Here is a 27,766-nt window from a genome sequence, read left to right as displayed (position 1 = left end):
GGTGCTCAATCTCCACGCGCGAACGAGCGGATGGCCTCTATCACCACATCGAGAGGGAAAACACATGGAGCACCCAGCTTGTTGGAACTCCATTTGCGGAACGCACTTTGACAGCGATCGGGGATGCCACCTAAAGAGACAAAACTCTTCGGGATAAACGGGCGGTCTTGAAGTGACGCCGCAAGGATGCCGTATTCGTGTGCAAAAACAACAGCAGAGGCAAAATCGGCTGACTTCTGGAAGGCCTGGTCACCGACGATTCTAAATCAGGGTCAGTGTCAAGATTCTTGCACGCAACATCTCTATACATCTCGATCAAGCCAAGTGGGACAGCTTACACATAGATCTCGAAATACGTGTCCAGGACATAGACGCCTTTCTCGGTCACATCTCGGCAACAGAATGCCTCGATTTCCTGGACAGTATCATTCGGGCGTACGACTGGCGATCCTGCTCCAGGACGACGCATCCAAAACCGAGTAGGCTGGGCAAGCTCATGGTCCACCCGGAGGAGCCGGGTCCGGAATTGAGCATACTTCGGCTTCAATGCCCAATATGCCGAGGACAGCAGGGGATTGGCGTCGTGGGATCCAGCGAAATCCTCAAAGAACCATTCGGGTTCCTCTCCTTCATCGCATTCTTCGAATTCGCCGGTTAGCCCGAGATCCATGCTGATCAAGCGAGCCGCACCGGTTTCTTCTGGACTGCTTCCACGGCCTTTCCAAAGATATACCTTTCCGAACGGTGCTGAGATGACAAAGGGGAATCCGGAGCAAAGACTTCGTAGCGAGTAGTCAACTTCATCAAAGACCATTTGACCCATGTGTTTGCGTCCGCAAAGCATGTACAGCGCAGACGAGTTCGATCGGGAATTGGCGCCTCTCCGAGTGATAAGAATACCGCCAAGGGCTTGGATAAACCGCACCGGTTCCTTCCCCTGTCGGACTACAGCCAATTTGCAGCCACTATCGCGGCTGATCTTACGAGCATAGACCTGTGCACTTTCCAAGGCAGCTGCTTCAACATCGTCTCCACACCAGAGATAGACTTCGGTACCGGATTGACCTTCGATCTCGAAGCGATGCACGCACAGGTACATACTGCCCTCGTACAGCACGTATTCCTGATTCGTGGGCATATCATATCGTTTGCCGTCCCCGGTGAGTTCCCAAGTGATATTCTTCAGGGTCCTGAGTCTGATCGTCTCCGCTTCTTTCGTCAGCATAAGCTGAGGGTCAATATCCATTCGATTTTTGGGGTTGGGAAAGGATTTGAAAAAGACGCCGAGAATGTCGCGCGCTTCCGCGGCTTGCGCAACAAGAGAAGGGGCAGACATTTTTCGAGATAACTTATGGGAGTGCCTGGGCTTGTTGAGGGATGTATTGGATTGCTTGGTTGGGACTGGGGGAGAAGGCAGAGCCTTGGAATGGGGTGAAGGGGCCGCTACGCTCACGGCTGGGAGTGGCTTCTGGGGTGGCGTGGCTGGCGTGACAGAGTAATTATCTTTGAAGCTTGTGCGAAGAGGAGAAGGCGAAGATGGCGAAGAATACCGAGGAGTTTGCGCACATTGCGGCTTGGCTACTGGAGTGGAAGGCGACGACGAGAAATTCGAGGACAGCGCCATGCTTGGCTTAGGGGGAAAGGAGCCTCTGACTGAAATGGGGCTCAACGCCGGTGTTACGTTGTCCAAATCATATTGATCTTGGTCGATGTTCTCTTTGTTGCTATGATCGCTGACGAAAGAGCCTAGATTTACCTCTGGCGTCGAGATAAGGGAGACTGGCGAGATGGGTGACACCGGCGACAGAGGCGATATGCTGTCGAGTCTGAAATAAGTTGCGCTGTCGGTCAGGGTGTGCGAGCTGCTGGCTCTATTTCCCGGGTCATGGTTGTCCGTTATGGGGCTCACTGCTTGAGCGGATTCAGTATCGAGAACCGGGCTTTCCCTAGGCACATTCTCCAGAGAAGGCTCCAAGGAGACCTTAGACTCGGATAGGGGCTGCGGAGATAAGACTTCAGAAGTAGAATTGGCACCAACCTCCGTAGTATTCTGCGCGGATGAAACCGAAGGCGAAGTTGCAGGAGCAGCGGAGCTTCCTGGCAATCTTCTCTTGGGTCCTCTGGCACGAGCTTTCGTCATGTGTGTGAGCGGCGCCGCCGGGGACGCAGACGAACCTTCTTGCGGAGACGAAACGGTCATATCTTGGGAACTGGAATTGGCCTTGGGTGAAGGCCCACGAGCAAGAATTCCTGAAAGCGCAGGATTGATACGATTCGCGAGCTTTCCCTTGACGGGCGAATACGGATTTGCAACGGGCGACGTGGGGATGGATCGCCTAGAGGATGGCAAACCACGAAGCGAGGTAGCTGAGTCGCGACGTGTATCCGGTTCATCATGTGTATCTTCGATCTCTCTAGAGGTCGGATTGACCCGTGACTGCCATTCTTGTTTGTTGGGGATGACCGACTTCGTGCTCTCGGACTCGGCCTTCTGGTGACTGTCGATCGACGAGGATAGGTCTGGCAAAGTAACATCGACGCTTCGACGAGTGGGTGGGGATGGTGAAAGTCGCTTCTCGAGCACAGAACTTGGCGAGTCGGGAACGTTTGCAATAACAGCCGATCCTGCGTCCTCACGCTTGGAGCTGGTATTTGAGGCCATCGACTGACGCTTGACTAGAGCCTCGGGAATCACCACAGGTGGTGCATCCTTCTCTTCAATTGTGTTGCGCCTAATGGTTCCACCGCCAGCCTTCATCTCTTCTTTGCGCTTGAGAATACTTTCCTTGAGATCGTCGACACGAGGCGATTTGATCGGGCCACCAGTGACATTAAGGGCAGCCTTGCCACGAAGAATGTTACCCTTCAACTCGTCGGGTGGGACGTAGTTGCGTGTCTCAGCCTTTCTCAATTTACCGAACACATTTTTGAACTCAGGCTCGGCCTGGGGACCGGTCTCCTTGGTGACTTCGCGCTTGCGCAAGTTTGCCCTGAAATCAACAACTGGCGAGTGTGGCTTTGGTTTGGACAAAGGTGGTTCCCTAAGTGGCAGAGAGAAGTTCGGCTTGGTGGAGAGTGGCGGAGGGGGAGATTTCCTGGTGAATGCTGGCCCTGGAGTCTTGCGCAGTTGCGCCTTCGGTTCCCCGGACCGAACATCTTCCTCAGAAAGCAACGTGGAGGGAGAGAGTGACTCTTCACTTTTGACTTGACTCTCCTGTCTCCGTGGCGTGGGCGACTCGACATCTCGATCCTTTGGGGCAGCTACAGGAGAGCCTGTGAGCGACGGCTGCCCATCAGGAGACGAATGAGCAGTAACAGCAACGGGCGTGGTGGTTGTGGAGTTGGACGACGACTCTGGCTCGACGGTCTGTGATTTTGTGCTCGTTTCAGACACAACCGGAGGCACTGTAGTGCCAGAAAAACTCGGCTGCTTGAAGTGACCACCAGGCGGGGGGTTCGCATCAAGCCCACGGGAGTGACCTCCTTGAAATTATTGAGCCGACCAATGTCGACACTCGCACGATTCTGTCGATCCCGTACCCATGAGGGCTGTTCAGGGGGTGGTGGCTTCTGCGCGCGGGGTGATTCTGGTCGATTGAGGGCGCTCTCCAGCCAGGTCGCCTTGGTGGGACTCCAGCGACGAGGATCCATAGTGCGTGAGGTGAACGGGCTGGAAGGAGTGTCGCCCGTCCCACTGTCCGCGGTCATCGAACTAGCCGAGCGGGAATGGGCGAAACAATCTGGTCGACTCGGGCTTCTTTCTGCACGTGTCTCATGCACGGAGGCAGAGGGCGTTGTTGGTCGCTCCGCCGACTCTTTAGAGTGACCTTCCGCGTCACTATCGCTTGAGCTCGGTCGCTGCTGGAGAGGCGCCGGGGATACCTCGCCTCCTAGGCCGGTAGATTTCAACGGGGACAGATCGCTGACAGTTGTAGAGAGAATCGGCCCTGCTACGCTACTACGGTTGGATCGAATGGAGTTGCTGCGTGTCAACCCTTGCGGTAGTTGGGCGCTCCAGCGTTTGGACACACTATCAGAACGGCGCATCATTGCGCTTTGCACGAAGCCACCCATTCCTTTCGTGGGTGACGTTGAACGAGTCCGCTCCGGGGACATTCGTCGCTGGGTCGGGGACGGCAGCACATGATCGTTGGGGGTGTCACTCTGTGAGGGATCGAGTCTAGTTGGGCCCGTGAGGGTGACGGGGGAGGCGAGGCCACTGGCGGGAGCTGCTGACAGGACGCTGGAGATTCGGGGGCTGTCGCCAATCGTGGAAGCGGGTCGAGACACTGCAGGAGGCTTGGTTTCTGTTTCCCCAATATTTTCGGCTTCTGCGGTCGAGGGACGACTCAATCCAGGTAGTGGACGACCAGGTCCCAAATCCGTAGGACTTCCCGAGCGTGACTCGGGTCTCCGCAGTGCCGGCGATCCTATTCCTCGCTCAGGTGTTTGACGAAACCACGCTGGGTCCTTGGACGACAGACTTTGAGCGATTTGGGCACGAGACAATTCGGGCATATCTGAAGCGGTGGAAGCATTCCTTAGGTGGCTTGACCGACTGGGAGACATCGCGCCGGGAGAGGTGTTCCCTAAACCGCGCGAAGATGGGCGCTGCTGCCATGAGAGTGTTCCCGCCCGGCTGCGTGACATAGATGGTAGCGCTCGTGCGGCTGTTGATGAATCATTTTCCTGCGTCAGATCCGTGACTGAACTCCCCCGGCCGTGGTTTGGAGATGACGGACTCGAGATGTCGAGGTCCGACGTTTGTAGAGTGGGCTCCAGCTGCTCGGGTGGTTCAATGGCCGACACTTGACTGAGTGATGAAGCGCTCAATCTGAAGGCGTTCAGTGTCGGTGATTCCGCGATTGATCGGGCTCGCTCTAGTAATGTGATCAAATTAGCAAATGGCGGCTTCTGATAAGAACTCTAATAATGTCTTCATTGCCTTGATGGCCACCGGTCTTGACGCGCGGGGTATGAACTTTCATTTGGCGGAGGAACCTGCAATTGAGGAGTCATTTTGGGTGAGGGGGAATGATACCAGCTCGGCGGGCCTGTCTCTCTTTTCGGCCTTGAATAATTTCTTCTTCCAACTTTCTGGTGCGCTCCTCGTCATCCTTGTCACGATTTTCACCGAGATCTCGGATTCGCTGCAGGAAGTCATTCACGTCCTCGGCCCCATCGGGGTTGGCGGGGACTGTCATTCTCCCTGTTGTTGCGCGGACGAGTGAAGATGAACCTGTACACTCTGCACACGAAAATCAGAGAGGTGGTAGGGGGAAGGAAGGGGAAAACGAGGGGTTGAGGAAAGGGAGAGATTGAGGAAGTTGATGTGGAAAGAGGGTCAGGACTCGAGAGTGCCGTAAATGCAAATAGTGCAAGAAGAGAGTGCGATAGCTTCCGACAGCTGAGCCTACAGCCTCCTCCCGCCGAGTGGTTCTCCGCCCTGTGGAAATCAAATGAGGGACAGGCCGCGATCATCATAGATTCATTGGCCACACTCCGATGACTCCCTTCTGTTGATGAGATTCGCTGCCCGGTGGAAGCACTGTTCTCGGAAAATCTACATCCTGCAAAACATACCACATCCGTGGTGGCCCCAAATGGACCATGTACCTCTATTGTCATTCGGACCATTCGTACTTTGGCCTCCGATGCTAGCATACCTATTCAACGTGCGCCTGATGCCTTAAGACGAACAGATGGACTCTCTTGTAGTTGACGCTTCCATAATTTGACCGATTCGACGACGCTCCGACCGCTGTGAGTGAACCGTTCAGTCATCCACTCCTCGCATGCTGTGTTTGTTTACAATTGTGGAGTGGATCAGGTCCTGGCCGTTCAGCCCCGCTTCAGTCTGGGTCGTTGACTTGCTCGGAAATAACCAGCTACGGGTTCCATGGGATGAAGCCGCAAATTGACGATTGCGAAATCTGGTTCCGTTGCCCGATGCCATGGGAAACCGGGTGAGCCTAGCGGTGATTCACAATGATCAGGGTGACGGCTGGTTGAGAATTTTAGCATCGTGAACCAGATGAGATCATATGAAACCTAATGATAGTGGTCATGGACGACAAATGGTCTTTCAGTCCGAGGATGGATCAATCATTGGTACCGTTCCTTGCAGCGCCGGCAACCAAGACCCCATTCCGAGTCCACTCGGAACGACATTCTCGCCCAACATGCTTGGGCGCCTTTGCTAGAGTCGATTATCCCATACTTTGCTAGTCGAAGACGGCGGATTGCTAGAAATCATCAATGAGGCTATCCCAAGTCAGGCTAATAGGAACCATGTTGACGCGGTGAGGGCGTTGGGCCAGTCTCTTCCCGTGTCGTGACACGTGACCTTGTTCCCATGTCGCCACCATCGCCAGCCTGCAGGAACCAGGAACGTATCCAACACCTACAAGATGGTAACTACTTATCCCTCTTTTGATCGATAAAAACCCCCCTGGGTCTTTCGATAGTAACCTACCGATCAAGCTGCGGTCGGTTGGTCTTTGATATTCAACGATCGAATACGTCCACTAGTGCTGCATAATGGTCGGTTGACTGCACTACTGCAGTTGGCTTCTCCACTCGGACTATCATTTTGGACTTGTTCAACTTCCAGAGTGGGGCTTCTCCCAACTGTACTGCGGAGTGCGGACAGGTTGTCGGACAATCCATCCCCTGCCTCTAAAATGCCTGGTACTCTTGTGCTTGAATCAGGGGTCGTACAGTCAATACTCTTTATATGGAAAGATACGCTGAATTCATGAACGTATCAGGTAAATACCTAGATGTGCTAGCGTGTTTATTGAATGCAACGTGGTGGACGGTATATAGCTGTCTCCATATATCGGCACTGGAAGGCTGTAATCACATTGGCAATTGCCTACCAGGCTGAAGGGGCTTCGTAGCTTGGCGGGGGAGGTACCCAGCAGCTGATATGTCTATCCGGGCGCTCCTAGCTACCTAGGGATATCACGGACCATATACATCCAGAGGTGCAGCTGAATTCTACGTTTTAATGATGGGTGATTCAAGACAATCTTTTGCGAAAATTGGCAGATACCTTGTGGCATTGGAGTGTGGAAATACAGTTTCCATACCACGCTTCCTGGTCTGAAGGCCTAATATAAAAATAGACGATCCTTGGCATCCTGTACCACCCAATTCAACCCCTCGATGAGATTTTTGCCTGTCATCGCACTGCACGGCAGAATGGTCCATTTGTGCGTTACAATAAGATCCAACTCAAGGCGCTGGTGAAGGTATGGCATTTCAAGTTAGTATATCAGACCGGCGATGGTAGCATTGCTCCTGTGAGATGGCAGCCTGTCGAGGCGTAATTGGACCTACCTGTCGGACTTCGTCTTCTGTCATACAATGTTCCACATCGGTTTTGTTCAGAAAAACCAGTAAAGTAGCACCCATCAGGCGCTGGCCATAATTTCAGCTCAATGATTCAAATGTTTGCGACCATGGACAACGGCACGTACCTCTTCCAAGAGCAGTCCAGCCAGCTCCTGTCGACAATCATCGACACGAAGACGATCGGTAGCATCAACCACCCACACCAGGGTATCAGTTTTCTCAAAGTAATTCTTCCAATATGACCGCAGGGTCTTTTGACCACCCACGTCCCCTGGATATGGTTGTCAGTGCCGCCATGATGGAGCGCCGCATCTTTTTCCAGAACCAGCTACGGATGCAAGTTGGCTTACATATGTTCAACTTGTATCTTTCTGAACGTTAGGACGAGTTTCACTTCAAATTACGGGACAGGAACAGGGAACTCACCCCTCAAAGTCAATAGTCTTGATAATGAACCCAAGAGTGGGGCTGACGGTGGTAACGTCTTCATTCATGATCTTCTTCACGATGGTGGTCTTGCCCGCATTGTCGAGACCCCTGATTCCCCCTACAATGAGAACCGTGTCATTCACATCAAGTGGGTCAATCATACATACAGCATCAGAATTCTCATCTCCTTGTCCTTCAGCCGGGCTTTTCTCAATATCGATAACATGATCTCCTCAGTGGCCACTTGGGGGAGTCTCTCTGGGTGTTGCGGAGGGGCAGAAGCGGCGGCTCTGGGGTGTGGCGGCGTCCAATTTGACCCTCCGCTTTATCGACACCTGTCGGGTTCGGCCCGACCAAACTGGCTTTACCGCCGAGTGGAAGCTTGATTCAACGGCTTGCATTCACAAGAATTTCACTTGCTTCGAGCTTGCCTTTCGAAGAATTTCAATTCATCCTCGCTGATAAAGCATCATTGATCTATTGAAGTGGCTTATCGGTGTTACATCAGGATAGCCCCGAGTTTGTTACCAGTGTCAATAAACATCAATCAGAGTCCATATAGCTCAAAATTTCCACTAGCGCACCGCTGATGCGCGATACTCGGGTTGCCCTTTGAGAGTCGCTGAATGAATTTCGCTGCCTATGAGGACCTGTCAAAAACACATCAATGAGCCTCTCAAAATTCTGTTTCACTGCGCTTGTGATTATAGCTAGGCATCCATTATTGAGGTGCGTAGGACTCGGCCACACTCGCTTCCGTCAGCCCTCGGGGTCGAGGTAGGTCTATACGACTTTCATGGATAAAATTTAAGAATGATCGGGATGACCAAGACCATAAACGAAAGAATTGATGGAAGATTAGTTAGAAAGATTAAGGGAAAGAAACAGAAACATGGACGGAAAGACAGGCTGAAAGATGAAATGACCGATCAATCGAAAGACGATACAGAGAGCGATGTGCTCATTGCACGCTGTCTTATCATTTCTGGTTAGGGCTCCTGCACCGTTATCTTAGTAGTCGGAGTGTTATCAGATTCTACATCTTCAACGGAGCATACGCCAAAGGAAAATGGCTGGTGCTGCAACAGAGAATTGAGGCAACGGTGCAGATCTGTACACGGTCAAAGGATTGAAGAGATTCTGGGAGACCGCTCTATACAATCGAGGCCACAGTGGAAGATTCCATGATGTCGCTCCCGCTGTATATGATGGGTTCAAACGTTCACGATTACTCGCTGTATGGTAAAAAGCGTCAGAATATCCTTGTCTCATATCACATACATGCCTTGTGCGCCTCGTCAACCAACCCATATGATTCCATTTGTGTGCTAAGATGGCAGTTCGTTGTCTAGATTCCCTTGCCATTCGTGAAATTGAGCACCGAGAAGAGGTATTCGATTGGAACGGCTTTCAATTGATTGAGCAAGACTCAAAGCGCACCCTATACCATGGAATGTCTTTTCACGTTCAACTATCAGGGGAGATCTGACAAAGCTTCGAGTGTCGAAGTGATAATTCTGCCGGATTTCTCTGACCTATCCTCAATCATGACCAGAATGTTTCCATCTACTCTGATCCCTTCCCCTGAGACGACATCATACCTCAATCCGAGCGCTCTTGGGCAGGCCCAGGCCGCGAGGCTGCGAGACTGCGATGGAAATAGACAGAAAAGCAAACGTCTTCACCGTGTGAGGAACTCATCTCAACAGATACTGAATTTTCTCCCGTCCCTTTCGCCCTTCGACACTTCAACCTGACACGCAGGACGTTGATAAAATCATCTCGCCGTCACCTTACCGACGCTGCAAATCCTCGTCACCGATCCGGTCTTCAAGATGAATCCAGTTCGGCAAGACAACACACATCTGAGCCATGGCATGGGGCTTGAGTGGGAGCTCGCATATCAGAGAGTCCTCGCTGAGCACCCCGAGCCGTGGAAGATTTACACGCCCGTCCACCAACCAGCATGGGAACGCGCGTATCGACAAGCTGAGGCTGTCTCCACGGATCAGGCTCAAAGTTCAAGTACTCACTCTAGACATCTGCATAATCAGACACAAGCGACGCATTCCACTCAAATTATGCGTCAGACTCATGCGGATGACCACATTCAAGTGACGGGCCAGTATCCGAGGATGTGGTATCCTCAGCAAGCGACATACACGCCAGGCCCCGAGGAAGCAAGAGGGTCTCTTCAACCCACATCTCCCCCCTTCTGTATGCCCTCGCCAGAGCACATTTATGTGCGTTCAGCGAAACTCGGAGACTTCAAGGATGTCCTCCGAATCATCAACTGGTACTCGACCAGATACGCACTGAACTGGACGTCCAATTTCCTCACCATTGCAGACTACTTCCAATTCCTTCAAGTCTGCCTGATCCAAAACCTTCCCTTCTTGATCCTGGTCAAAGTCGACGCCTCTCCGAGCAGCTCCGCAACAACGACTCCGATTCCCGGCAATGAAACCATCTGCGGGTTGGCTTACATTGACATCTTCGAGGGCGATTCTTTGTTGGGTGACTTGCGAGTCTATGTCTGCCCCAAGATGAATGGCCGTGGCTATGGTAATCGGCTGGTAGATTGTATTCTGTCAATCATGGACTGGAATCATCAACCCCAGTTCCTCACCGAATGCCAACTAGAAGACCTCATGGAGAAGTCACTGCCTCGATTGAAGCAGTTGACATGCGCTATTTCTTACCCAGCACAGCGGGAAGAAGAGCATGCATACATCTGGCACTGGCTGATGAGACGATTTGCCTTCAAATATGAAGGTGAATCGAAACAGGACCGACCAAAGCATGGCCATGCGTGAGTTTTCCAAAGCCCATTGATTTTGAGATTTTGTGTTTTTGCGGGATGTATAAACTGAACAAGTTTGTATTAGTGAGAACTTCTTTTGCCTGAGCCGTGGTATCAACAAAAAGCAGCCCACTACGGTAGACGCGTACCCAGACGCTTACATGCAGGGGCAGATCACGGCCGGACAAGATAACAGCTCACAAGCTCAGCACTTGAGCAGAGCTGAAATCACATGGCGTGAAAAGAAGCAGACAGGGCAGGTCGGGTGAAATGGATGAAGGTCCATGGAAGGAGTAGATGCTGTCGGGTGCTTTGGACATAGAAAAACTCTATTTCAGAAAATTTCGTTGGCCAAAGTCTTTTCCAGTCGTCCTTGATAAAGAAGATGTGATTAAGCTGTCATGACGTCTTCAACCAATAACCGAACATATGATTGATATTGGGAGTTTTTGACATGGAAGGAAAGACAGTGTTGCACACACCATCATTGTCCACTGGTTAGGCCGGAGCAGGTGATCTGAAGAATCCGCCAAAGAGCGATATCTGATCATTGACACTCGTAGTCATTGAGACACTGAATGACGATATAACAAAAGCAGATCTAGCATGATCGGGTCCCTCACAGCCAGGGCGGTGACTGCCTCGAGCTACAGTGGGCGTTGAGTCTGCTGACTATTGCAAGTACCTCCGTAGGTATCACCCTTTGCTACTGACTAAGATAATGGCTGGGAACTCCAATTAAGTTACTTAGGTACCTAGTAAGTTAAGTAGTAAGTACTGAAGTAGTAACTACTAACAGTCAGTAACTACCTAACTACTAGTAACTTCAAGTAAGGGCCGGGCGGTCTGAGGGAGTTTATACCACCTCCGAGCCAGGGCAGACATTGTGCCTGACACCTGTATTCCGGAATCTCACCGCCTGGATAACTTTTTTTTCTGCAGTTAATTCTTGCCGTGCAGATTATACGGCGATAGGGATTTGCAAATCACTCGATTTTTCGCTATTTGGAAGCGAAACACAAAGGACAAGATTTCTCTAATTCCTGGATTTGATTCCATTCCTGAGTCTTCACAATGACTCCCAAAGGGTCGAAACGAAGCGCCCCTAAGGACGACGATTTCGTTCTAACACTGTCCGACGATGAAGACATTCCCCGATTCGACGACGAGAGTGACGAGCTTGCCGAAGAGCTCCCCAGCACCGATTCGAAAAAGCGCAAACGTGAGGCCAATTCTTCCGAAATCAAGAATAAGAAGCAGAAGAACGTGAAGGTGAAGGGACCAAAAGGCAAAGTCCAAGCCAAGGTCGAGGACTCTGAAGAAGAGCAAGATGTCGAAGAGGAGGATATTCCGGGGGCTGAAGACGATGCGCTCAATTCAGATTTCGAATTTGACGTTGGTGGTGTGGCCAATCAGGGTGTCACCGAGGGCTTTGACGGCTGGGGCTTGGAAGATTCGAAGCAGAACGGCAAAGGAGACAAAAAGGCCGTGGACATTGACGATATCATCTCTCGGAGGAGGGAGAAGCAGGAAGCTGCGAATCAAAAGAAGCAGAAGAAGCAGGCTCAGAAAGATGGCGACAGCGCTAGCGGCTCAGATGAGGAAGACCCTTCAGGCAATGAGGCCATGGACGTGGACTTTGAAGACGACGAACTTGTTGCCGAGGACGCATTCGGCATGGGAGCAGACGGGGAGGATGAGAGTGAGGCCGAAGGCCCTGAGCCCGGGTCCGGGCCAGAGGACAGCGACAGCGAAGGAGATGACGAAATTGACGATGATGATGATGCCGCATCCGACAATGACTCCGTCGCCACCCCCGTTCAGCATCCTGACGATGTCGGCTCTGACCGTGAGTCTGACATTGAGAGCGAGGTAGACGAAGAGGAGGCTGAGAAGCGCAAGGCTTTCTTCGCGCCTGAGGAGAACGCCGACAACAAAACTGCTACGGCGAACAGCTCATTCCAAGACTTCAACCTATCGCGTCCCATCTTGCGTGGATTAGCCGCCGTCGGCTTCACAGATCCCACACCAATTCAGCGTAAGGCTATCCCAGTCGCTCTTCTGGGCAAAGACATTGTCGGAAGTGCCGTGACCGGTTCCGGTAAGACCGGCGCCTTCATCGTTCCCATTCTCGAGCGTCTTCTTTTCCGTCCTCGCAAAACTCCGACCAGCCGTGTCGCCATCCTCATGCCCACTCGTGAATTGGCGGTTCAGTGTTACAACGTCGCAGTCAAGCTCGCAACCTACACGGATGTGACATTTTGTCAGCTTGTCGGTGGTTTTAGTCTCCGTGAACAAGAGAATGTCTTGAAGAAGCGCCCTGATGTGATCATTGCGACTCCGGGTCGTTTCATCGATCACATGCGCAACTCACCGAGCTTCACGGTGGACACGTTAGAAATTCTCGTTCTGGATGAAGCCGATCGAATGCTCGAAGATGGATTTGCGGATGAGTTGAATGAAATTTTGACTACGATCCCCAAGTCGCGTCAAACCATGCTGTTCTCTGCTACGATGACTGATACCGTCGACAAGCTGATTCGTGTCGGCCTCAACCGGCCCGTGCGACTTATGGTTGATGCGAAGAAGAAGACCGCCGTCACTCTGACTCAAGAGTTTGTCCGTCTGCGACCTGGTCGCGAGGATAAGCGCCTGGGTTACCTTCTATATCTTTGCAAAGAGATTTACCAACAGCGAGTGATTATTTTCTTCCGTCAGAAGAAGGAAGCGCATCGAGTCCGTGTCATTTTCGGTCTACTTGGATTGAGGGCCGCGGAGCTCCATGGTGGTTTGAGCCAGGAACAGGTATGCGGTGCCACGCCCTCGCAATTCCGATGAGCAGTAGAGCTAACGTATATAATCCAGCGTATCAAATCCGTTGAGAACTTCCGTGACGGCAAGGTTTCCTTCCTCCTAGCCACCGACGTCGCCTCTCGTGGTCTGGATATCAAGGGCGTCGAGACCGTCATCAACTACGAAGCGCCACAAAGTCACGAGATCTACTTGCATCGTGTTGGTCGTACCGCCCGTGCCGGTCGCTCTGGAAGTGCTTGCACAATTGCTGCCGAGCCTGATCGTAAAGTGGTCAAAATGGCCGTCAAGTCAGGAAAGGCTCAGGGTGCTAAGATCGTCAGTCGGGTTGTCGAAATGGCCGTTGCTGATGAATGGGCGCAAAGGGCTGATGATCTTGCCGACGAGGTGCAAGAGGTCCTTGAAGAAGAGAAGACCGAGAAGCAATTGGCACAGGCGGAGATGCAGTTCAACAAGAGCGAGAATTTGATGAAGCACGGCCAGGAGATCATGTCTCGTCCCAAACGAACTTGGTTTGAGACGGAGACGCAAAAACGGGCCGCCCGTAAGCTGGGCCGGACCGAGCTTAATGGCCCGGACAGCAATTCCAAGAAGGACAAAGTCAAGCTGAGTAACAAGGATCGAAAGCGACTCGATGATGCCAAGCTGAGACAAGAGGGAATGATTGGGAAGAAAAAGAGCAAATCGGAGCGCGATGCCCCCAAAACGAAAGGCAAGGATAAGAAGAAGAAGGGGAAGAAATAGGTGACTAGTCTCATTGGGGTAAGAAGTCCGCTGTCGATGATCGGTGGCGGCTTGGGAGCGTTGCACTGTGCATACATCCTTGCAAACCTTGTATAGATGGCGGGATGAGAGATGAATCCCTCGATCGAGGGAGGAAGCAAAATACTGGAGACGGGAGGAACAAAAGGCATACATGTACTGTACTTGAGCATCACATTGACGTGATCATTCATCTCTTCTTCAACTACCCACCCCTGTAAATTCAATTTCCTCAAGTTTGGTATTGCGCCTAGGCATTAGAGGTGTCGCCGTGCTCCATAGTCCATGATACCTCAGCATACTAGGTATATACTAGTTAACCACCTAGTTAGCACTACAGTACGAGTTAGTCATCACCTTTAACAGGTAGTTAACTACTTGTAGTAGTGAGTAAGTCTACTACTACCTTCTTACCTAGGTAGTGTGATCCCAGAGGCATGCCGCAAGGCGGGTACGGATCAACTGACTATATATACCGTTACATGCAGACTATTCGTATCGAATAGTCTGGCATAGACCTTTTATGGCCTAATGGTAATACCATGTGAGCAACGGCACCGGGATTCCAGTAGTATTACCTCTTAGGCTCTTACCAAACATGTCTTCTCCGGACTGTTCCGGTACTTTACTCATGCTAGTAGCACTAGCGAGTTGCGACTAGCTACACGTACTCACGTGGTAGTTGCATAGTAACTACTCACTCATATAGTTACAACTTCCTACTGTAAGTTACCTACTACCTACTTACCTGGTAGGCTGGTAGTGACAAGTACTTAGTACATAAGGTACTACATAGGTAACTACCTAGTAACTAGTAACTACATATTCATCATTGCATAACGTACTCGTTCGAGTCGTTCCAGATACTTTGTAGTGTATCATATTTCTAGTCAACTAAACACCGGTAGTGGGTAACGTGCCGCCACAGTAAGTCCAGAACCGTTCAATGACATACCTCCTGATGCCGATCACCGGCCATGCGACTCATCGAGATCCACATCACTATACGCTAAGTCTTCCGGCCATGTGAGGTCCCAGGAATCCAGGAGTGCGAAACGTTCCTCTCGACGCTTGGACTACTGGTTAGCGCATCCCCGCTGGATGGATCACTTGCGATGCCGAGAGTGGCATGTCTCGGAGGGCTCTCGTGTCCAGAACAAGCGAGAGATTAGGAAGTGAGGCCGAGTTGAGCCGTTACTATGCGCGAGGATCATCGACCGAGAGAAAGAAAAAGAAGGTTCATCGGCGTGAAACCCACATGGCGCAGGCCCTTCATCCCCTGACAACTTTCGTCAACTTGGCAATGTGTGTGCGAGTCGCCGAGTACTATGAGTGTGCAGCAAGGACGCTTACATGACTCGTGTATTAGAATACCTTATTCAGACACGCTTCACCGAAAGTGGTGCCCGGTCAAGGTCAATCGACTTCGTGAGAACAAAGTCTTCACTATGGCATATTGAAAAGAAGCTGTCTGACAGCGCACTCCAGGCTCATAATTGTGCGTGACGAGTGTTTATGGCCATGGGACTTATCGATCCTTTGTCACGAGACGGTACCCTGTCGAGGGAATATCGGCTTGCGCCAAAACGTGACTAAGGTACCTTCTAACTGAGAGCGGATGGTGCAGGTACGTACCAGAGTAGTATTCAAGCATCTCCCGACATCCCACAGACATTCCGGCATTTCCCTCTGCTTGATATCGTAATGCCTTACTCATTCCCAGGAATCATTCATTCTCCAGAGGGCCCAGGATTCAGGCACAGGCTAGCCCAACTCTGTTGAGCTTGCCGCCCTGCTCCAAACTTTGCATGAGGATCCCCATCCTTCTGGAGGTCCACCCATGCCTCCTCAACTGCCAGGAGCGGATCTGCCATTCGCTCCGTGAGTGCGCCCGACTGTCGCCAAGGCGAGACGGCCTCTAGCCACGGATACCGGGCGACCCACGCGGCCCACGACTTACTTGGAAACCTCAGCGATCAATTGGGCGATGTCGCCGCCGTCTCAAAGACATGCCCTCCCGTCTTCCCAACAGTCCGGTACCTATGGGCTTCATTGGTTCCCCCGTGCGCAGGAGACCCAGAGCGAACGAGCAGAGAGGGCCTGTTCAAGGAGAGAACGCGAAGCAACTCCCGCTGACTGTCTATCCTCGCAGTGACCAGAGAGGGCCGAATGTATCCAGCGATCGCTCACCTCTTGGGTCGTCATGATGAGGTTGATGAAGGCCGCCACTCTCCGTCGAAGATCCTCGTATCTGAAATCTGAATATCCATGAGGATGAGAGGTGGATGCTTCTTGTTGCAAGTGCCGCCGTCCCACCCAATAAAGCTGATTTCGGGGGATTTCCACTCGAACCATAGAACGAGGGCCAGATCGGATCAAGCACTTTCAAAATTGGGTTAAAGGGAAAATCATCAGAGCCAAAAAAGAAGGAGTCTGCATGCTCACAGTGCATGGCGCATGCCGAGGGCTCAGATTGAACGGATCCAGGAATTCCCGACCCGGCTTCAAGGCGATCCTACAGTCACCAATCCTGGTTCCCATCCAATGACTGCCGGAGGCAACAAGAACCGTCACGATATTCGCTGTGAGAAACGGCTGGGCGCGCGGTTCACCCGAAGAGTGCCCGAGACCGCAGCCCTGCGATGTCGCTCTTCTCCAATTTCCCTAACCGCGTTCTCTCCAGGAAGGTGTCGCGGCATCTTTCTCAACGCAAGTCCGCAGATGTTCTGCTTCGGGTCTTTTTGCCCGGTATCTGAGTGAGGGTCCCAAGAGACACGCCAGAATGATAAATCTAGAGCAATGGACAAAATTCCTGGTCCACCGATGCCAAAAGAAGGTTAAATCATAAACACTCTGATTGTCCCCGCGATTATCACAGTCGCCCCACGCCGGATTGCCTCTCTCGGGAGCCAGAAATTTCGCCGTGAATTTCCCCTCCTCATCCCTGGTGCCCGACTTCTCTCGTATTGCATTTAATCGGCATATGGGCCTCAATTGTGACCAATGGAACCCGGCAGCATCGGGTTGCCAGCGTGAAAGTACCTCTCCTCGACGATGGCTGATGATCAGAACATGTCTGATGTGCCGCTGAAAAGTGCACTGCCACGGAAGAGTGCATTCTCGTGCGAGGCTTGTCGCAAACGTAAAGTGAGTTTCCTCAAGTCGGACAGAATCCGAGACGAGATGAAAGTGGATTGCGGAATGCAATGATTAATGTTGAAGCTAACCCTAGAGGCGTTTGACAGGTCAAGTGTAACGGAGCCAGCCCGGCGTGCTCGCGTTGTGCTGCGCGAGGCGAGACATGCATTTACAGCTTGTAAGGCTACCGCACTTTGCATGTTAAAAAGATATTAGCTCACAAAATGGGATGACGAACTCGCGCCGACTGGTGCATGTTTTCACTCCAACCCATTGCTAACTTCTCGCGATCAACGCTTACAGAGCCCCAACTTTGTCATACACGAAACAGCTCGAGGCCAGGGTAGCCCAGCTGGAAGATGCTCTTTCCAAAGCTCGAGGCGAGCCCACAGACACAGACGTGCCTAAGGCGAGCTCTCCACTTTCGTTGGCAGAATCTAGCTCGAGTGCTGGCCACAAGGTCAGATCCGCTGGTGACGACTCGCGAGAAATGGCGCGAGACTTTGAAGGCCTGAGTATCGAAACCGATGGAAGAATATCTTTTCATGGACCGACCAGTCTGTTTCAATTACCAAGTGGTCTACTGAGCGAGACGAAACCGACTGCTCTCGTGGTGCACGAGCTCCAAGCTCGCAAGGAGCGACTGGTTCATAGTGCTTGGCGAGAACGAGCATTCGAGCAAATGGCTTCGATTCCGGTACGAGAGAATAATGGAAACCGTGTGTTTGGGGTCCAAGTTGAAATGCTAACAGAGACCGGAATGCTCGATCAGGAGCCTTTTCAATACCTATTAGACTCCCATTGGTGTTGGATTCAGCCTTTGTTCAACTTTATCTATCGGCCGGCCTTCACACGTACGCCTATTTCCTGAACGTTTGAAATACTCGGCATTCTCAAACACTGACCTGTTTTCTTGCAGGTGACATGAAGATACAAGGTCCATATTATTCCGATGCCTTGATGAACGCCATCCTCTCCCATTCCGTGCGATGGTGCAAGGCGGAGCCCCAGATTGGTCCGCTTCTCGATTCCTACGAAGGGGGTGCTCTATTCTCTCGGCGGGCTGTCTCTGGGCTGTTTGAGATTGTTCAGAGCGGACAAGCCAGTGTTCCTACTGTTCAGACACTACTGCTGCTTAGTGCGCAAGAATGTGGGAAAGGTAACAGGACGCAAGCTTGGCTCTACAGCGGCATGGCGTTTCGGATGCTGGAGGATCTCGGAATCTCTATTGACAGTCGCAAATATCTCGGTGCGGCCCAGCTGAGTGATGAAGATATCGAGATTCGCAATCGATTATTCTGGAGCTGCTATTTCTGGGACAAAGTTATCTCCTTGTACTTTGGACGGGCTCCCGCGATGCAGCATTCGCAGGTCAGCCCGCCTCGCCTAATTTGTAAGTTTTCGTGTTCGTTGACAAAGCCTTCTTGGTAGTGAAAGTTCTGACAGTGAATCCAGTGGATGATACATCGGAGGTCGAGAGCTGGGCCCCTCATGGCGTCACTTTTCCAGATGGGGCCCATTACCCACCGACGCAAGCGCACTCGACTTCGTGCTTTATCCAGATGTGTGGTCTCGCAGAGGTCTTGAATCAGATTCTTATTCACATCTATGATCCCATGCGTCAAAGTACCGAAGCTGAGTTCTTCGATTGTGTTGGGGAACAAGCAAAGAACCTCAGCGACTGGTGGGATGAACTACCTACTTATTTGAAACTTGTGGCAGCGGACTTGCCTCCGTATTCTCCGCCGAGCCATATAATGACACTCAAGTATGTATCACAAAGAATATTCTCCTCTTGCTTGTGCACTGACTCACCGGTCACTCCATCAGTTGTTTCTACCATACCGTCAACATACTGCTTCATCGGCCGGTCCTTTGCTCTCGAGCGCTCTTGAAAACCCGACCTGAGTCCTACGACAAAAGCCATCTCGTACAGTGTCTGGCCTCGGCTACTTCGATCCTCTCGCTGTTCGACCTCTATCGCCGCACTTTTGGCGACAATCACGTCGTCCTTTCGCTTGCATACAGCATTTACACCGCCGCTTCCATCTTCTTGTTGGAAATTCAAGCGCTCAAGTATGCTGCACCAGGCACCCTAGATAAGCTCAAATTCTGCATTGCTACGCTGGAGCGCATCAAGATTTCTAATCCTGTCATCACCACTGCCCTCGGACTCATTTACCAAGAAGCGCGAAAGCTCCAGATCGATATGCACCTTGTGCTTCCTCATCGGCATACTCACTCTGACTCGCAACATCCTTCCAGTAGCGGCTCGGTGCACACACACTCGCAATCATACTCCCAACCTCAGTCATCACATCCAAGCCACCGCTCCCGTTCTACTCCTACCAGCAGCAACCATTCTCGTCATGTCTCTCCTGCTTTACAGCAGCAGCAACCACAACACCAACACCACCGCCACCAGCAGCAACAGCAGCAGCAACAACACCAAACTCATCATCAACAGCATCAGCGACCACAAAGCCGTACCGCCATGACCTCCCATTCTGTCAGCTCCGACCCCACAGCAAACGCATCCATGATTCCCGAATATCACACATTCAGCTCACCAGGTGGAGCTTTCGGTCAGTCTCACATTGGTGAAATGCCTCAGATGGTGCCAACACACCTTTTGGGTGGCATGCCAAATGCTCTCATGACGGTGGATAATCAGAGTGGCTACGAAATCACACCTGAGGTGTTTGAGGCATTCTCGTATGCACAACCAATGTCAACGACGATGGCCACTCCGTTCCAAGGCGAATGGACGGGCCCACCACATTGATGGGTGGAACCTGAGGAAGTACGAAAACTTAACAAGCAACCCGACTGTGAGGATTCTGCTGAAGGTCGCTTGGGCGCGTTGCATCAATTTTGATTCTGGTGATTCCCCGATAGTTACTTGAGCGTTTATAACATTGTGCCGAGGAGTAATAATGGACCTTTTGGCACGGACTTGCATTTTCATGGAGCATCTCTCATCCATATTATATTTTTCACCGGATTCCTTTTGCATCTCAAATCACAATTTCAAATTAGCATATTGACATTTCAATATCAGACCTCACATGTATAGATGTACAGAATTTGACTCAAAGACCGATGAACATGCCCACTTCATCTGACCAATGAACTAGGACGTCATTGGACGTTAGTTCGCATACGATCTACATAGGGACTCGAAATTCAATCGGACGCAAAGGAATAATTATGAAGATTTGCAACTGGCCGAATCAGAAAAGATGGTCGGGGGATCAGCAAAATTATGCGGAAGGTTTTGGAGAAATATATGGGGAAAAGGGACCATTCCAAAAGGCCTTCAATAAAGACCTGAGGAAGACCCTCTCCATCAAAAGATCGGTACGAACGCGGTTGTAAAGAACAAGTACAGTACCACCATCGCATAAACCTAGTGTCCATTGTCCAGGGACTTTGCATGTGAGTCAGAATAGACAGAATTGACCTTCGCCCGAAGCTCCATGCAATTCTTGACATCGCCTTCCTTGCTCAACTGCTGCATTGGCTAACAAACCCAGTTCCTACCCCCTAGGTCTCTGTATTTCACCCCGCGCATCCTCTGCCGCTCAGCCTCAGGCTTAATATGCGCGGCTCAATCGCGCCGCTAAAAATAAATGCTGCATCGGATGGTGGAGGCGATGCGGCCCCACCCTTGAGTTGAGGCTCTGAAAAGGCCCTCATCCCCACTGGCATTTCCATATCGTCTTGATCGGCGATGCTCAACATCCGGACCGTTTCGCGAGAACACACACCTATCCGCTTCATTTGAGCAGTTAAAAATTGGAGAGACTTGTGGAGCTCGGGATGGACTGCACCTTGGACGATGAGGCGACTCGTCTAATGTATGGCTGAACCTCCACTCATACTTCGAGCAGTTTTGGCTCGACGTGGTTTCTGACTGGTGATGGTCGTCCCTTCATAGGTCCGACGTCAACAAGGAGCACGAGCAGCATTCCTTGGTGCCGTCTTTATTATCGAAGACGCCAGCATTGGCGGAATTCCCAGGTCGACAGATTCTACGTATCGCTCGGCCTAGAATCACAGCCACAGTCACGGATGGACTATGCATGTTCCATTACGGGCCTGCACTCTGCGGCCAGATACGAGAATCCTCTTCTTGGAGTCAGGGCATGAATTGCGATGGTTTCAATGTCTGGAGACCATCATCATTGCTTTTCGGGATTTGTATCACGACCCTTGGCCCGAACCCAATTAAACTGAACAGCAACGACTTGGTTGTCACCGATGCCCTCAAGGACACGGATATCCAGAAGACCATGGGCCTTGACACGATTCGGTTCTCGCACGCTAATATAGTTGGTGCTGTCGACATCGACCGGCCTCCCTTTTACCGCTGCTCCGTATGCTTCTCAAGTCGTGGAGGCGACATTCTTGCGAGCGGCGAGCGCTGGAAGTTCACCGAGATTGACTCGGATTATTACCACTTCTTTCATGAGGAAGAGCACCCGCGGCAAGATGCTTCGTCGCTGGGGGCCAACAGCCTTGTATGGATGTTCTATTCATGCTCACCAGATTCAATTTACATGGAAGGGATCCCTGAGGATTTACCGTTTAGACTGGATCTCGACACCCGGGTCTGTCGAGTCAAGGGCCCTTCAAGTTGTCCAAATTACGGCTTGACCGGAGGCGCGGTACTGGCGGTCATGAACCGCGATGGAATTGTTTACTGTGACGGAGTCGATCAGAATCGTGATCTGAATACGGTCGATTTGAAAAACCTGGTATTGATGACGGCTCTGGCGGTCGCGCATTATGAAAAATGGGCAATAGCGTGAGGCTTTCGAGAGATCCGACCGACGAGGGTATGACAATTATGGACGAATGGTCTGATTTCGCATTTTCAAATATTTTGATGCTCTGGAATGATTACCATCCGAAGCATTCTTCATGCCATTTCACGTGTCGACCTTTGGCTACCCATCGTCCGGCATGATATCGTAGCTCTCGACCCATATTCTTGGGACCACAATAGATCACTGCAACTCGTTCTTCGGTCCGATAGCTCATCATGTCATCCACAAGCTTTCTCAAGTCAGGCCGTCCTGTCTGCGTTTGAAGCCCTGAAATCGCGGTGTTGTTGTATTGTAGGACATTCATCTCCACCCCGTTGTCGTCTGATACCTCACCATAATTGCCATTCGGATTGCTCCCAGTCAAGTATATTGAGATATTTGACCGCTGCACCGATCTTTGTTCTTCCGAGTCAAGTGTCCAGCCCGCTTCGGCGGCAGATTTGAGAGCCCAAACAAAGTGGATTCGATCATCGCCAAGCTGCTCCTGTAATGCCATGTACACGGGCAATATGAATGTTGCACCGACCCCCCTGCCACGAGCAAGACGCGGTCAACACCTGATGCTATTTCAAGCATGGGTGGGAATCCTCCATATGGCCCCTCAATGTTCAGCATCGGTGCTCCCTTGACATGGCCCGCATGCTTCAGAAGCATGCGCGTCACGGGTCCCTGTCGTGCTCGCAGCACAAGCGTGATTTGTCCCGTAGAGATATCGGCCACTGTAAAAGGATTCGAAAGCAAGCTCTTCCACCAGGGCCAACGATCTGTGACTGGGAAAGACAGATAGATGTGTTGTCCCGGACTAGTTCCAAAGCGAGCCAGCTTTCTCGGCGCGATTGGCAAGACCACTTTGAGAAGATTCGTTTGGGGTATTTCAGTGATAATGGGCGATGCAGTGATAGTGTCGTAATATCGAAGCACACGGTCGACGGCGTAAATTGCCAAGCTCTGGGCAGCATACAAGCGAAGTGGTTTTGCGTGGAAAAGCAGGACAAGCCAAATTGCCAAACCGGCGGAAATGTGGCAGTAGATGAAGATTCGATAGCTCCACCGTCGGACTTTCTCCAGACTGGTAGTGGCAATCGCGCAAATCATCATGAGAGCGATGAGGCCTGTGAGTGGATGCTGGTGTTGCAGACGATCTCTGAGGATGCCTTTTTGCAGGTAAAAATTCAAGTACCAAGCTCCATGAAGACCGATGAGAGTCATGACAATACGAGCGCACAGTTGATGCCAATGAATCATATGCTCATGTGAGGATCTCAGAACGGTAGTAAGCGGAGAAAATCGCGTCCGCATTGATAGAAGAAAGAGCAACGGCATTTGAGATGCCGCGATAATCCCGAATCGCTTTGTGATATGTATGTAGTCTATTGAAAAGTCAGCGAGCCGAGTCTTTTCGCAGGGTGACCATATGTCAAGCTCATCGTCATGCGCGATATAGGCTCACCATTTCCCGTGTGGAGAAGACACAGAACCAGCAGCCAAAGCGCCCAAACGATGGCGGCAATCCAACGTCCTCTCAGCCCCCAGCCCGGGGCGAATTCATCCTCCAGCCACCACTGTACTTTCCTGCGCCGTTGAAGGGCTGTCCGTGATTGCACATACTTCGCTCGAGTAGATGCCGCGACCCCAGGCAATTGACCCAACGGTGAATATCCCAATCTGAACCATCCCTTTCCATGCGCCAGCCACACACAGAAGCGCGCAACAGCATATAACACGAATGGAATCAGTATCGATACCTGCGCATACAGCGCATATCGATCAAGAAGTTCTCGGCGGCGGTTCTTCTCATCGGAAGTGAGCTCGAGAAATTGATAAGGCCATCCCATCGTGGGTAGCCTTTGCGCGTGATCTCAAATGCTCGAGCATGTATACTGCAACTGAGATGGAGGCTCTCACGAAACTCCGACCACAATCTTCTTCTTCAATCCAAGGTTATTGCGGAGAAAGGTATTTGCAACTTGTTGGTTATTGTGGCAGTTTTAGAGTTCTTCCAGCCAGCCAACTCAAACTCAATGCCAGAGTCGGAGTTGCCGGGTTCGTATCTCCGAGCTTCCCCTCTCCCGCACGTGGCCCCAGTGCTGAGTCGGTGACAGCTGCAACATTCAACTCCTTTCTGGCGAGTGAAGAAAGTCAGAATTATATAGGCAACCCCAATAGTATCAATATGATGCTAACCAAATGGCCTCATCTGAAATTAGACGTTCAGCTCTGCCCGACTTGATCGATCGCGAGGAGCTGGAATAATCCGATCTTTCACAAAGCAATTGAGGGATAGAGACAAACGCCTTCCCACAATCGTGATTCATGCAAGCTTACAATGTTGGAGTCATCGGACTCAACCATGAAATTTCATGGTAAGCCCTTGACTAATGACATGAAGCATGATACGGATCTACGACTCTGAAACCAATTTATGTGCGCTGAAGGAGGTGCGAAATTCTCGGAGCAGGCATTTAGACTTCGCTCTCTTTTTGCTTCCACTGGGATCTGTCATTCTTTCCATCGGGTTCTTCGGGAGCAACTGTCTCGTTCGACTCAGGAACAGCATCCCAATATTTAGGACGAGCTCGCCAGCGAAGATACCATGGCCCGTCAAAGAGCTCGCCTACAAGTTCAATCGGAACTTGGGCAGTCTCGGGCATCCAGATACCAAGAATGATAAGACCCAGAGTGCATATCATTGCGAAGAATAGGTAAGCACCCCAAACTTGGAGGGATTCAAACATGTTGGGGGTAACGCGCACCACAGCGAACTGGAATGCCCAGTGAAGGCCCATGCTGCCAGCGTATGCGACATTGCGGATGCTCGTTGGAAAAATCTCCGTGCCGTAGAGATAGGGAATGGTGCACAGACCGATCGACCAGCCCACTGCGTACACGAACACGGATGCAATGGCTGCATCTGAAGCCGACTTGTTGCCTGCTGAGCCGGGCTGGAGACCCATGTAAATACCCATATATATGTGGGCTGTCAACTGCAGGGCAAGTCCAGTGAGAGCGCAACGACGACGACCAAATATATCGATTAGACCCCAGGCGAAAGCGATCGTCATCACCAGTTTGACAATGCCATAGGCTCCCGAGGAGATGAGCGAGAGGCCGACACCGGAAATCCCGGCATATTCAAAGATACTCGTCACGTAGAACGTAATACCGTTCCCGCCGGTCCACTGAGAAATTGTCTGCATGGTCATCAGAAGCCAGAAGCGCTGACGATAATTAGCGTTCAGTTGTGACTCCTTGAAAGCATGCCAATGCGAGATCGACTTGAGGCTGGCCTGCTGCCGAGCCTGTTGGTCAATCTGCTCAAACTCAAGTATGACGCTGGGATCGGTGATAACACGTCCTCGTAGGAGAGCCAATGCCTCTTTGCTCTCCTGATGGCGCTGCTTTGACGCCAAATACCGAGGAGTCTCGGGGCACAGAAAGGATAACACGAAGGCGATGCCGACTGGAATCAGTGGGATCCCTTGGACCAAGCGGTACTGGGAGCGAGTCACGGCCATGTGAAGATTGGCGCCGTAGTTGATGAAAAAGCCTGTGACCAGGTTGTCCACAGCATCAGTTTCGCTGAGCATTCAAAGGAAACCTGTCCAAAATACACCTGTTTCACTTACCCATTGCGAGCACTGCCAGTAGAACCACCATATACATGCTGACCGCAAGACCGCGCGTGGATCGCGGTGCCACCTCCGACAAGTACATAGGCGAGGTGACCGTCAATAGACCCGCACCGAGCCCGCCGAAAATACGAGCAAAGAGAAGCAAACCATAAAGTCCACACGAGAAAAGCTGAATCACGGTTCCAATTGCCCAGATGATGCAGGCGAGTCTCCACGATGTTAAACGGCCCAATCGATCATTCAGATCCAGACCGAGGAGTGCACCGAACACTGCACCCAAGACGCTGAAGGAGGTAATATTGGCAACGCGATTCGTAAGACCGAGAGGATTATCCACCCATCGTGAGGGCACCAAGTCAAAGTCGATTCTGAACGACTCGAGCTTGACACTCGCACTGTAGCCTCCTTCATCATAACCTGCAAGAAGCGGATGACATTTCTGACATTAGCCCTATATACGGACGCCAGCCCTCCTGTTTCTAAAAACCGCGGGAAATTGGAGACTGTCAAAAAAGCGGACAGCATCCTTCCGTCAGAATCTCACCTTTTGGTATACCTCCGCACGCAATCACCATAATCACCATCGCGTAGTATGGGCTAGTGGTCCATCTGGAGCTCTGAAGCCATTGCATGGCTGCGACAGTGGTGAGTGCTCCCTTGATGCCTGAAACGCACCCTGCAGTTTCGAAAATGCTCAGCGACGGTTGTTCGCTAAAGAGCACTAGATTAGAAGTGGAGGCCCCAGGGGAATCTGGGGAAATCTAAGAGATGGGACTCGACAGGCTACCCAGTTGACGGTGATGAAATAGATTGCCTGGGCTCGATGTGGATCACAGAGAACCACCTGGACCGTCAGTCAGACGGTCGCGGACTGGGTTGCGCTTGGCATCCCGATCGCCACTTGAAAAGGCTTCATTTGTAAAAAAATTTCTCGATCTCGGTCAACGTCCGAGCAGGCCTTGGCTGGACAACTGGGCTAACTCCTTCTTTGAAACTGCCGCTCAGCGAGCTCCTAGATGAGAAGATGCTAGACGACAATGGATGCGTGGTTCTGCAACAGCAATTTGAATTGTATTATTTTCATGTTCATCTCAATCTCGTGAGCCTGAGTCCCGAGTCAAGTGCGATGTTCCACGATTCTAAGTTATTGCGTGTGTATCGTGGAAGGTTCGACATGGTCACATGAGCTCACGTGTTCCATCAGGTAGTCCCTAGGTAGTCAGAAGACACTGCCCTGCTGACGAATTCTTGTAACCACCAAGACGACAACCTGGTGAACAACGGATCTCAGTAAAAGTAAAAAGTAGGAACCTGAACGTGCGCGCGTAGAGTGCCTTGAATTTGAACGAGCCGATGCCATGTAAATTCCTTCCACTTGCGCCATCCCACCTTTAGTGTCCAAAGCAATCAGAGCTTCGCACGGGCAGTGAGTGGTCAGAGTCAGATATTTGCCTCCACTGATCGACGAACTGCGAGCGAAAGGAGCCCTGTGCTTCGAGTCGCTCTAATGCGATACCAGAAAAGACTTGAACGCAGCTACTGCATAGTCGAGAAATTTGCAAGCTGATGGACCAAACAGAAGTTTCCGTTCCGTCAGAGTCACCAAGACTCGATGTTCCCTTCGGCCTTCATCTTGTATCTCATTTAGCCATGTGATAGCCTCGGAGAAGTTCCGCGGAGTCTACTGCATAGAGTGCGTCTGGGGCTCGATCTCTTTCACTTTATCTTCCATCATTTAGCCGAATGTGGGTCGCGCGCATCATTGGAGCTTCTTCCGTGGTCTCCCCTTGACAGAGAAAGCAACGCCAAAATTCTCTGAGACCAGGAGATCGATAACTGTGGGATTGATTTCGACCAATGCAAGGACATGGACGGACGTTGACCGATAAAGTACAGGTGACGACATGATCTTGAGTAGGGCCAACTCGATGCCGGGCATTCACCCGGTTTAGGAGATCTGCCTTCGGTGATTCTCGTTCCGAGTCTCAGAGGCCAAGATA

The 27,766-nt window shown here is 51.3% G+C and overlaps 8 protein-coding genes across 8 annotated transcripts; 4 read left to right on the top strand and 4 right to left on the bottom strand.

Annotated features, from left to right (window-relative positions):
- Positions 1-5: 5 nt before the first annotated feature.
- N7539_002864 (putative gelsolin repeat protein) lies at positions 6-5,204 on the bottom strand (the record flags this gene model as incomplete). Its single annotated transcript, XM_056932467.1, is given in 4 exon segments — positions 6-261; positions 339-3,380; positions 3,395-4,880; positions 5,042-5,204. 4 exon segments carry the CDS (start codon positions 5,202-5,204, stop codon positions 6-8), a joined length of 4,947 nt encoding a protein of 1,648 aa, XP_056792426.1.
- Positions 5,205-7,115: 1,911 nt separating this feature from the next.
- N7539_002863 (ADP-ribosylation factor family protein) lies at positions 7,116-8,014 on the bottom strand (the record flags this gene model as incomplete). Its single annotated transcript, XM_056932466.1, is given in 6 exon segments — positions 7,116-7,247; positions 7,345-7,425; positions 7,485-7,589; positions 7,603-7,726; positions 7,786-7,896; positions 7,956-8,014. 6 exon segments carry the CDS (start codon positions 8,012-8,014, stop codon positions 7,116-7,118), a joined length of 612 nt encoding a protein of 203 aa, XP_056792425.1.
- Positions 8,015-9,623: 1,609 nt separating this feature from the next.
- On the top strand, positions 9,624-10,860 carry N7539_002862 (uncharacterized protein; the record flags this gene model as incomplete). Its single annotated transcript, XM_056932465.1, has 2 exons — positions 9,624-10,600; positions 10,677-10,860. The coding sequence occupies 2 exons, from the start codon at positions 9,624-9,626 to the stop codon at positions 10,858-10,860; spliced, it is 1,161 nt and encodes a 386-aa protein (XP_056792424.1).
- An 805-nt stretch (positions 10,861-11,665) lies between these two features.
- Positions 11,666-14,146, top strand: drs1 (putative ATP-dependent RNA helicase DRS1; the record flags this gene model as incomplete). The annotated part of the gene is made up of 2 exons (XM_056932464.1): positions 11,666-13,396; positions 13,457-14,146. 2 exons carry the CDS (start codon positions 11,666-11,668, stop codon positions 14,144-14,146), a joined length of 2,421 nt encoding a protein of 806 aa, XP_056792423.1.
- Positions 14,147-17,218: 3,072 nt separating this feature from the next.
- N7539_002860 (putative C6 transcription factor) lies at positions 17,219-20,087 on the top strand (the record flags this gene model as incomplete). Its single annotated transcript, XM_056932463.1, has 5 exons — positions 17,219-17,286; positions 17,606-18,156; positions 18,222-18,551; positions 18,734-19,070; positions 19,226-20,087. The coding sequence occupies 5 exons, from the start codon at positions 17,219-17,221 to the stop codon at positions 20,085-20,087; spliced, it is 2,148 nt and encodes a 715-aa protein (XP_056792422.1).
- A 1,300-nt stretch (positions 20,088-21,387) lies between these two features.
- Positions 21,388-22,116, top strand: N7539_002859 (uncharacterized protein; the record flags this gene model as incomplete). The annotated part of the gene is made up of 1 exon (XM_056932462.1): positions 21,388-22,116. One exon carries the CDS (start codon positions 21,388-21,390, stop codon positions 22,114-22,116), a length of 729 nt encoding a protein of 242 aa, XP_056792421.1.
- Positions 22,117-22,207: 91 nt separating this feature from the next.
- Positions 22,208-23,969, bottom strand: N7539_002858 (putative metalloreductase Fre8; the record flags this gene model as incomplete). The annotated part of the gene is made up of 3 exons (XM_056932461.1): positions 22,208-22,618; positions 22,657-23,504; positions 23,585-23,969. The coding sequence occupies 3 exons, from the start codon at positions 23,967-23,969 to the stop codon at positions 22,208-22,210; spliced, it is 1,644 nt and encodes a 547-aa protein (XP_056792420.1).
- A 627-nt stretch (positions 23,970-24,596) lies between these two features.
- On the bottom strand, positions 24,597-26,398 carry N7539_002857 (uncharacterized protein; the record flags this gene model as incomplete). The annotated part of the gene is made up of 3 exons (XM_056932460.1): positions 24,597-25,681; positions 25,761-26,183; positions 26,311-26,398. 3 exons carry the CDS (start codon positions 26,396-26,398, stop codon positions 24,597-24,599), a joined length of 1,596 nt encoding a protein of 531 aa, XP_056792419.1.
- Between the last annotated feature and the right edge of the window lie 1,368 nt (positions 26,399-27,766).

This window comes from Penicillium diatomitis (assembly GCF_028827545.1).
Source record: "Penicillium diatomitis strain IBT 30728 chromosome Unknown utg000003l_segment0_segment0, whole genome shotgun sequence".
In the NCBI taxonomy this organism is placed as follows: domain Eukaryota; kingdom Fungi; phylum Ascomycota; class Eurotiomycetes; order Eurotiales; family Aspergillaceae; genus Penicillium; species Penicillium diatomitis.
Note: the sequence above shows the minus strand (reverse complement) of the source record. Positions and strands in the feature narration are given on the sequence as shown.